At 33.8% G+C, this 10,729-nt stretch overlaps 1 protein-coding gene and 2 non-coding genes across 5 annotated transcripts; 2 read left to right on the forward strand and 1 right to left on the reverse strand.

Moving 5' to 3' along the window:
- Positions 1-12: 12 nt before the first annotated feature.
- TRNAD-GUC lies at positions 13-84 on the forward strand. The gene has a single exon. It is a non-coding gene; the product is annotated as a tRNA-Asp (tRNA).
- Positions 85-364: 280 nt separating this feature from the next.
- TRNAD-GUC lies at positions 365-436 on the forward strand. The gene has a single exon. It is a non-coding gene; the product is annotated as a tRNA-Asp (tRNA).
- Positions 437-1,895: 1,459 nt separating this feature from the next.
- LOC107865488 lies at positions 1,896-6,268 on the reverse strand. 3 transcript variants are annotated; one of them, XM_016711754.2, is made up of 3 exons: positions 6,103-6,268; positions 3,191-5,014; positions 1,896-2,737 (listed from the first exon to the last, which is right to left on the reverse strand). In XM_016711754.2, exons 2-3 carry the CDS (start codon positions 4,985-4,987, stop codon positions 2,408-2,410), a joined length of 2,127 nt encoding a protein of 708 aa, XP_016567240.1. In that variant the 5' UTR covers positions 4,988-5,014; positions 6,103-6,268; the 3' UTR covers positions 1,896-2,407. The 3 variants fall into 3 exon arrangements, with proteins under 3 accessions (XP_016567240.1, XP_016567231.1, XP_016567236.1); XM_016711745.2 differs by lacking the exon at positions 6,103-6,268 and adding an exon at positions 5,777-6,082; XM_016711750.2 differs by lacking the exon at positions 6,103-6,268 and adding an exon at positions 5,502-5,780.
- Between the last annotated feature and the right edge of the window lie 4,461 nt (positions 6,269-10,729).

Below are 10,729 nucleotides of genomic sequence, written 5' to 3' on the forward strand. Positions count from 1 at the left end.
GTTGTCGATAAGGTCGTTGTAGTATAGTGGTAAGTATTCCCGCCTGTCACGCGGGTGACCCGGGTTCGATCCCCGGCAACGGCGATTGCTTTTTATACAATAATATTTTCATATTTTTTTTCATCGTTGAGGTAGCAAACGAGTAAACGACCGTTTAGTGTACTAAGGTTCCCGCTGTGCATCAGAGAATAGCAATAGCAATGACTAACCAAATTCAGTGAATTTCACATCCACTCTTTTATTATACGTAGTATATAGAAGTCTACTTCTGCATTTTTCGACTCTCTCTTAAAAGGAAAATGCTAAAAAGATTTGTTTAATTTCGAAAGAATTATGATAAATTAAATGAGGTGTTAACAGCAAGGTCGTTGTAGTATAGTGGTGAGTATTCCCGCCTGTCACGCGGGTGACCCGGGTTCGATCCCCGGCAACGGCGTTTTTTGCTTTATACGTTTGTGATTTGTCTTGTTTCTCTATTGATGTGTCATTTCACTCTTGTTTTTTTGCTTTTATTATGTCTTTTTATACCATTTTTTCTGAGCCGAGAGTCTATTAAAAACAACCTCTCTATTTCATCTGAGGTAGTGGTACAGACTGGGATATGTTGTTGTGTTTCATGACAAAAGCCATAAAATGAAAGAACTCTCGGATCAATATGTTATTTATAGGATAGAGAAGTTATAAAATTATATCGAGGATAGAAACGGGAGGCTATTGAGCCGAGAATCTATCAGAAACAACATCCTTATCTCAGATTGTAGAATTAAGACCTACATCTCCGGACCTATTTATGGAGTCACAGTGGATAATGTTGTTGTTATAGAAATGGGAGACCACTTGCCAGTTGCTTTATCAAATCATATGTAATTTTTCTTTTTTAAAAAAAGGGAAAAAGCATTATCTCTCATGAATAAAATTACTCAAGGATAATGTGTTCCTTCCCACCAACAGAGAGACAAAGAAAGTCCTTTTTCAAGAAAACCAATTATTTGGTTTCATGCTGGCCATCATGTGCATTTCATGATAAGCTAAATAACTTTTGATTTAAAAAAGGAAATATGCAACTGTCTGGAAGTCCAAACAGACCGTAATTAATTTTGATATGCTTTACTTGAGTCGAGTTCACAAGATAAGATAAGGTTTGTGTATATACCATCTTCCCGAATCACACTTGATTTCGATATGCTTTACTTGAGTCGAGGATCGTTTTAGTAACCGAGGGTCTCTTTCACAAGGTAAGATAAGGTTGTGTATACATCACCCTCCCAAATCACACTTGATTTCGATATGCTTTACTTGAGTCGGGGGTCGTTTTAGTAGAGAAGAGTGCTTTGTTTGTATCTGCGCTTGGAGTTTCTTGTTCGTGGTGTTTCGGTGATGTCTATGATTTTGGATAGATAGTTTATAGTAGTACCTTGTGAGTGTCTTATTTCCTTTATTATCTAGCAGTGTGTTATCCTATCGCGTTGTGTCCTTTTATGTTTGTTTGTTTGTTATATTGTTATATGTCCTGAGCCAGCTATCGGAAACAGTCTCTCTACTTCGTTTGAGCTAGTGGTATGGATTGCGTACACTTTACCCTCCCCTGACCCCACTTCATGGGAATACACTGAGTATGTTGTTGTAGGGTAAAACTGCATACAAACCATTCTTTGAGACTCGTGGATACACTAGGTATGTGCTGTTGCCTGAAGTTCAAACCAAGATTGCAAGTTGTGATTTACACTGCAACAACATACTCAGTGAAATCCCACGAGTGAGGTCTGGGGAGAGTAGTGTACGCAGACATCACCACTAGCTCATGGAGGTATAGAGAGGCTATTTTCGAAAGACCCTCGGCTCAAGTATAGCAAATCCGGATACAAAGCGAAAGGGAACTCTCAGATATGCTGCAATTGCATTACACTGGCCCAAGAGCTATTTATTTCCCACAATAATATACTTACATAAAAAGTTCAAACAAAACTATGCTACTGACTCAATACTACTACAAAAGAGTGTTCAAAATTTCCCTTATGGCTTTCTTTCCTTCAGCACCTTGTGGCCATCATGAATAAATTACAAGTAGGCTAATGCTTATATTTGAAATTTTCTATTGTCGAAAAAATTGAATTGAGCTTCCTATGCCCTTCCCTATCAACTAACAATATAAACAGTATAGTGTGGCATCTATTCCAGAAGAAAAAAACATGGATCATCCAGCTGAAAATCAGACTTGACAAGCTCGTGGATTCTGCCTCGTGTGCACCATTCATCATCTCGGTTCCTCTCAAAACTGCACGCAAGAAAAGGTTGCATCCGGGTGATCTCGAGTTCACAAAGCAGCCAGTTTTTGTATGGAGCTCGATATACACCCCACGTAGAATGGAGTATAAGTTCAACTCCTAGCTGAGTGAGTTGTTCAAGACTACACTCGACCAATTGGTGAGAACGGTGGATTGAGCACGAAAGTTGGGAGTACTTGCTCCACTTTTTTGTGTACTTCCTGTTTCTTTTCCTCTCTAACTACATTAATCAAGCCTTTAATGTCATCCTGAACGAACACCCTCAACGTTTTGGATTGCAAAGATTCTACATTTTTCTCTTGTCCCACTGCAATCGACGTTTCCATTGAATGCAAAATTGAGACACAAACAGAGAATGCTTGTAGTGCAGATAACTGAGCGTGGAAATCAACTGAATACTGTCCATCCTCCTTAAGTGTCATGGTCAATGCTGGAGCTTTATCGTTCCTTCCCTGTATACAGTTTGAAACAATGAATAAGGAAAAATTCACTTTCGCGACAAAGCATTATCAGTACTAATTGAGCAGATAAAGTTGGCTTTCATCTCTCCCCTTCAGGGGTTAGATAGAATATCCTTATGTGTGGTATTTTCAAATGCGTCTACTGGGCATAGTTAAACATTGATTTGACTTGTATACCTTGAGAAACAATGATTCGGTTTCTAAACATAAGTTTACGAGTTAAATGTCATCTCAATTCTTAAAAAGGAACAAGAGATATGAATCTAGTAACATGAGAAAGATGAACTAAACGTCAATGCGAGTATATGCTGAGAAACTAGAGGTCTAACTATTATATGCAGTTACTTCCCACTGCTTAGAACAGAAACCCTTCTCACAAAGAATGCTCCAATAGCAGGACTAATTATGTCTATCAAGATTGCTAAAGTTTAAAAAGAACATTACCTGAATGAAGAGTTCCAACGGCTGCTGAATCTCAACCAGAGGCCGGTTGTCATCAAAATGAATATTTGGATTGCCAAATATGTGAAGCGGGCATGCCATGTCCCAGCCGCCACAGTCACAACCTCCACCCATCCTCCATCTATCCAATAAGGAGGAAGGACCTGGACTTTCAGTTGTTGGAAGACCATGGTGTCCGGAAGGGATCACAACGTTCACTTTGGCGGGGCTTACACTATCAGAATGTCCAATTCTTTGCTCAACCACAGAGAGATCCAGTAAATTTGGAAGTGGCTGATCAGCCTTTGTATCCTCACTCGTGAATTTTAAACTCTCTCTCTTTTCAAATGGTACCTCTATAGCAATGGCCGCAATTTCAACCTGTGACTGCAGTTGTGCTACTCCCAAAGGAGTTGATGAGTCGAAGTGACCTCTATCACAATTAGCTCCAGATGATTTTTCATCAGAGGCCTTAGGTGCAACAGTGACATCAGGGGAAGAACGACAACTTTCCTGAGAAGAAACTCTTTTTCCTGAATAAGGCGTATCATACAAGACAAACTCTGTCACCATTGAGTTGTCGCAATCTCCAGCACTTTTAATGTCTGTACATAAATAACAGGAAACTTGCATCTGCCCAACCAACAACGGTTCTCTAACGCCATCTTTCAATCCCCATCCACTAGCATTGCTCTTCCTTTTATGGTGAAGGGAAAGAAATGTATACACCCAATCCAAGGTATTCTCCACTTTCCAGGACTTTGCGACAAAACTATCTTCAGGTGACTTTACTGAGAACTCGAAAAAGGGCAATCCATTTTTCTTATCCGACCTGAGCAAGCCGTGTAAATGAGCTGGTAAGGTCTGGACATTCGGATTACTGATCTCTTTCTTGATAGGCTGAGGATTACATTCCAAAGGCTCCTCTTCTATGCTTGAGAAATCATGCAATAGAGATTTATGAACCGTTCTGCCTCTACTGACGTTAAGAAGCTCATTCTTGGTATCCCTGCCAGGTTCGAAAGTATAACTGAATGGACTTTTCAGAGACTTTGATTTACCAAACGGATCAAACATCTTTCTAATAGGACTGAAACGGGATTTTTGGCTGCTGGTCCTGGAGCTATCACTTTCTGATCGAGCAGGCGAATGTGGTACTGCTAATTTTGCAGACAATGATTTGGATAAAGACACAGATGGATCCCTCTCCGTTTTTCTGTTAACTGCACCTAGACGATCGACGACTGATTGAGACATGATGTTTGAATCCTGAGCTGACTGTCTTAGTGGAATTTGAGTCCTTCTATTTTCTCTATCAGAATTTAAAGAACTTCCTAGAGAGCTATCCGATGGTACATCTCTCTCGGAAATAGGATTGAACGAGGATCCATGTTTAGTTATGAGTGAATTGTCCTCATCTGAACCACACAAAACATCGACAATGCCAAATGAGAATTCAGTGGCATTGCCTCTAGAGAACTCAATTTTTTTCCTTTCCTCAACAGCATCAGTTCTCTTGGTGCGCCTAACGTCTTTAGAACTTTGATAGACAGATCCCCTCTTTAGGATATCATTTCCTCCCAAATGTGATTTCCTTGATGGAACATCTTTACATGACACACTACGATAACGATGAAAGCTTATCTCAGTGAATTCGCCATCTACAGTCAATACTTCTTTACTGCATCTGGAATTTGCTTTGCTTTTTCTCCTTTCACCTTTTAGACGGTGTCGCGGAGATGGAAGCACAGTTGTAGGACTTCCATCTACTACACAATACTTGTCGAATTCCAACTCCATATCTAGTCATATCAATTGATCTGCAACCTACCAAAAACAACATAACAGGTCATTAACAGTAGAATCCACAAACTACTGAGTACAACACATCTCTTCAAAACAAACATCAGAGAAACACAATTAATCACATAAGATTTTATAACATATAGGACTAACATCTTATATGGCAACATTTCTATAAACTTCAAAAGGGCCAAAAAAGGCAGCCCAGTGCACTAAAGCTCCTGCTATGCGAGGGCCGGACCACAAGGGTCTATTTTACACAGCCTTTCCCTACATTTCTGCAAAAGGTTGTTTCCGCACTTGGAACACTTGACCTCCAATTGCATAACACCAATTTAAAAAATCTAAATATTGGATCATTAGACTCCAAAACCCCAAAAATGCCCTCAACATAGCAGAAGTTCACCCAATACAGCCAAACAACAAGATCTAAGAGAAAGACTCAAAACCAAAAAACCACAATGCTTCCATATGTTTCAGAACAAAAACAAAAGATTGAAAAAGGGCATACCCATTGTCTTCAAACTGAAAACAAGATGGCTGAGCAAAGCTAAAAAGGCCTAGCAAATGCACAAATTCAAAAGGACCCTATTGATTAATTCCATTGTTTAGCACAAAGAACCCTCAAAAAAAAAAAACTTTAGTCCAATTAACTAAAAAACAATGTAACTAAACAAAGAACTCCCCCTAATGTGACTCAACAAGATTGATATTGATAATACTACAATATATTGCAAGACAAATCTTGAAAACACTTGCATCCAAAGAAAATAAAAGGCACCGTACCCCACTTGACATTAGAGAAGTGAACCCAAAGAAAAACTCAACAAACTCTCCTAGCAAAAAGCAATCATTTCTTGTAATCTCTTAACCTCAAAGTCTCATCCAAGAAAGCACATTTCACATTTAGATATTCTCCAAAATAGTAAAGCAAAAGATACCAAAACCATACTGCATTGCTTAAAAGAGTGTTCAGTTTGAATCAAGAAAAGTACGTGTAAAAGTAATAACAACAATTAGCAACAACCCAATAAAAGTTACACCAATATAATGAGTTAATGACCACAAAATACAAAAAATGAAAAAAACAAAAAAAGGGTGAGAGAGCATGCCTTGTTGTAGAGATATAGACTGTGAGAAGAAAAAGGGGGTAGTGGGGTAGCTAATGTACTACTACCAAGTGAAGTGAAACTCTCTCTCACACACATGAAGAAGAAAGAGAGACAAAAGAGCTGCCAAGTTTGCTCTATATGTCCACTAAAAAAGCAATCTTTGACTCAATCATCATATGCTGTCATGCTGTGTTTATATGTTCCATTTTTATTTTTATTTGTTCACTATTAATTTAGCTTTTGCCCTTAATAATAAATAACAAAATAATAATTTTATTATATTACTATTTAAATATAATAATTTATGCTATGCTCAGAATTGAGAAAAAAAGTTAACTACAAGGTTCTATTTGTTTTGGCATGCTTGATTAAGAATAAATAATAAAATAACAATTTCATTATATTATTTTAAAATATAATAAATCTAACTCTTCACAAAAGATAGTCCATTACATTTAAGTTTTCATTATGCGCAGGATCGGAAATGAGTCTGGACTATAAAGTCCATTACATTTAAGTTTTCATTATGTGCAGGATCAAAAATAAGTCTGGACTATAAAGTTTTATTATATGTGCTCTTAACATGTATTTTTATAATATTTACATGGCTTGAATTTATGATTTCTTGGATACATTAATGTTAAAGGCTTTATTTTAAAATTTAATGTTTTAAAAAATACTTTAAAAATAACTATATTTAATAATAAAAATAAATTAAAAATTAAATAAATAAATTATATTTTTTAAATGAGACAAGTAAAAAGGAACGAAGTGAGTAAGATTGCCTGTAGTGTGAGTTTTTGTGTGTGTAGTGTGTTGCCTTTCTTTCACTTTCTTCAATGTTACTTTTTAGGTCACTGTTTTAGCCACATTCAAGAGTCCAAATTTCCAAATCTAACCTTGAGGATAGGACTAATCAAACTTAATTTAGGGGTAATTTTGGTAAATCAAGGAAGGGGACAGACCAATAATTAATTGAAGGAATCACTGCACAGGGATTAATAATATCATATGTTTGTTATACTATTATATTGGGAATAGCATATATTGTTTTCTTTTGGCTTTTTCTTGGCTAATTAAATACATATTTTTTTTTTCCAAATTTAATGTTGGACAGGATTCTTATGATCAAGGTGATTCCCAATTTACAATAATCTTTTTTTTAATTAATGGTGAATTGAATGTACTTGATTTCAGATCCCTCCAAAGATGCAATTACATTAAGACCCTTGATTCTTGAAAGATTATTTTTGACAAATTTACCTCTCAATAATAACAAACACAAATGGTAAATTCATCATTTGAGATTTTTATTGTTACACATGAAAGTTATACTTAATAAGATATCATTGACCATATATAAATAGATAAAATAGCTATGTACCAAAAAAAAATGGATAAAATCAACCTATATATATGTTTACACCTATAGAATTCAATCTATTAATTTGACTGTAGTAATTGTAATGTATGAATTAGTTGGGGCTGAAAAATTGGTTATTAATAAGGGAGATCCATATTATAACACCAGAAAATTGTACTATTAAAATTACAACACCAGAAATTTGTACTATTGAAATGATAGATATAATTATATTACCAGAAAATTGTAATATTAAAATTACAACACCAGAAATTTGTAGTACTATTAATGATTACTATTAAAATGATATAATTATATTTTCTGAATAATTCATTAATTTCACTATCAACCATAAGAAGGCCTATAAATTTTGAAGTGAATTTCAAGAAACTTTAATGGGGAAAGGGACAATTGCTAGTAAAGATTTGGTTGAGGAAGTACTACCATGGTGGATACTTTTAAGACATGGAGACATTTATTGTTGCATAAATGGAGTAACCTTTAATTGTTCATGAGTTTCTTTTTCTTGTTTTCACCCGGTGTCTGATATATGTATTGGAGCGTGATTAAATTTAAATTTACGCTGAAAAATCCCACATTGGGAGTAAAGCACTGTCTAATAAAGCACTCTGTACCGAGAAAGACTTGAACTCGAGACCTCTAATTATGGATGAAGTACTTATCACTCCACCACAACCTTTATTGGTATTGCTCATGAGTTTTACTAGTACATATTATTAGGTTTAAAATTATTTAATGCATCCTTTTTAAATCTACTACATGACCTACATTTATGGTAAAAATTACGCCTCAATCTCAGACAAATTAAGTCGATTGTATAAATTGACTGTTTTAATTCATCTCATCGCCACACCAAGTTAAAAAAAAAAAGTATTATAAACGCAAGTTTTATGTTAATTGTGAATATGTCATAGCACTATTCTTTTATTCTGACTTGAATAATGAAAGAAAGCTCATATCGACTAAAATTATATATTATACATATTATGACACCAAAAATAATTAAATGAAAGTGTAAGGTATCAACCTTTTGGTTCTTTTGGTTGAATTCTTTGATGGTAGTATTATCTTAAGCTTCAAATTTGTCAACTTTTATTTGGTAAAGAATTTAATTTGATAGTTGTATACAAATTATAAGTATGGTAGTGTGGTCCTGCACTCTTTATTAGTACCAATTATAATTTTATTTGGTATTTTTTGTAAAAGTTACTATTATCAAGTAATTGAGTGAGGAATAATAATGCTCCTATAACTTGCCTTAACAAATTTCTTTCCCTTTTTCCCTTTTTTGAGAAGCAATAATGTGTATTTGATTTATCATGTGCTTAATAAAACAAGGACATATTTTATTTTCCTGCAATAAGATTAAAATGTTAGTATATATTTAATTATTAAGATATTATCGTAAATATAAACACTCCAAAAGCTAATAACATTTAGTGATGGTTGGCAATGATAGATTTGTGAGATGCTTATTGGTGATGACAGAGAGAGTTGAATTCAAGAGTTTGAGGTTTGTGGATGTTCACGGCCTTTAATATAAAGTTACTACCGATCACATATTAGAGGGGCATAACTATTCAAAGTTTATAGTGAAAAAAATAATGAAAAACCTACGATTTATATTATAATTACCCAAAAAATATCTCTAGTGTCATAAGTCAGAATAAACATTAATAATATCATTGATAAATAAAAATAAAGTTAATAATCACAAGTCACAATTGTGCTTGACTACTTTTATATGCTTAAATGATGAATAATGCTATTTTCTTCCTAACAAATAAGTTAGCAAAAAAAGACATAAATAACAAAAATATTTATTGAATTTGTTTTACAAGACAAATATTCAAAAATAAGGATTGCAAACATCTCAACCAATAAATATAGTAAAAACTCAAGAGAAAAAGATATAATCAATATTTTTTAATTAAAAAAAAAAATAATTCTATGTTTGCTTATTTTCTAAAAGTGTGATTCCATCCTCTCTGAAACAAAAACCAAAACAATATCTCAATATTGTTGTTGTTGCTGGTACAGGTGCCGCCAGGTCAAAGAGAAACAGGAACCAAAACACTCATCTCATTATTGTTGTTGTTGCTGGTACAGGTACAGGTGTCGCCAATGCAGGCTGGTACAGGTACAGGTGTCGCTAATGCAGACTGGTACAGGTACAGGTGTCGTCAATGCCGGTCAAAGAGATAGACATGATCATGTTAATAGTACACAATGCAATTTCATCAACAATCCAAATATATCTAATTATATAGCTGGTGAACAAGGAAAGTGTGGAGTGTAGCGCTTTACACATTAGAGAAGTATTTAACTTCTATTCTCAAACGGGAGCCATCTCTCATTCCACGAACTCTTTATATCATATAAATAATAAAAATATCTACTTGCATTTGCTATATCCTTATGTACATGTCGTCTAACACAATAAAATTAGTGACTTAAAGTATATTTTTTAAAAAGACCTATATTTTTTTCTTTATAGTTTGTTATCTTTACAACACGTAAGTTTTTATCTTTAAATAATAAAATTACTATTAATATTTATATTGATCAAGATTAATTAAAGTTAATAAAATGTTAGCCATTTTTTGACAATCAATCGATTGGATAATGTTTTATAAAATTTTATTTACTAATATGAAGAGATGTGATAATTCAAGATTCTAAAATATTATCTAATATAAACCGCGGATAATTTTTTATGTAAAGTTCCTTTTAATCTAATGTGTATATTGTTTAAGCAAAGATAAAATCATAAAGTACACCATTAATTAATTTTTTTTTCTAAGGCCTAAATCAAATATTTCATTAGCCTTTCTGTTTAGCCACCCTAAACATCTTAATAATATTAAAATTGTTTCACGTAACTTATTAAGTTCATTATCTTATTTTCATTAATCATTTATTTTTCTTTTTTGTAAGTATATTTTGGTCATTGCATGAGGAGGAGAAAGTAAATTTAGGAGGATTGCATGTGAAATTTAGGAAACAGATCTGAAATCGGTCGGTCAAATTGAAATCAAAGGATCTTATGACTATTCTTTCACAAAATTGACATCACTATCTCCATTTTAAATACTTAATTAATTTTAAAATTAAATTGTATTAGTTCAATATTTTAAAATTCAAGTTTAGATATTCAAAAGTTATACGAAAAGTTCTGTAAATTACAATCCTTCTCATATTAATATGATTAAAAAAAAATTACTTAAGATATTGCTCAAAATT

Source organism: Capsicum annuum, chromosome 1 (assembly GCF_002878395.1).
Source record: "Capsicum annuum cultivar UCD-10X-F1 chromosome 1, UCD10Xv1.1, whole genome shotgun sequence".
In the NCBI taxonomy this organism is placed as follows: domain Eukaryota; kingdom Viridiplantae; phylum Streptophyta; class Magnoliopsida; order Solanales; family Solanaceae; genus Capsicum; species Capsicum annuum.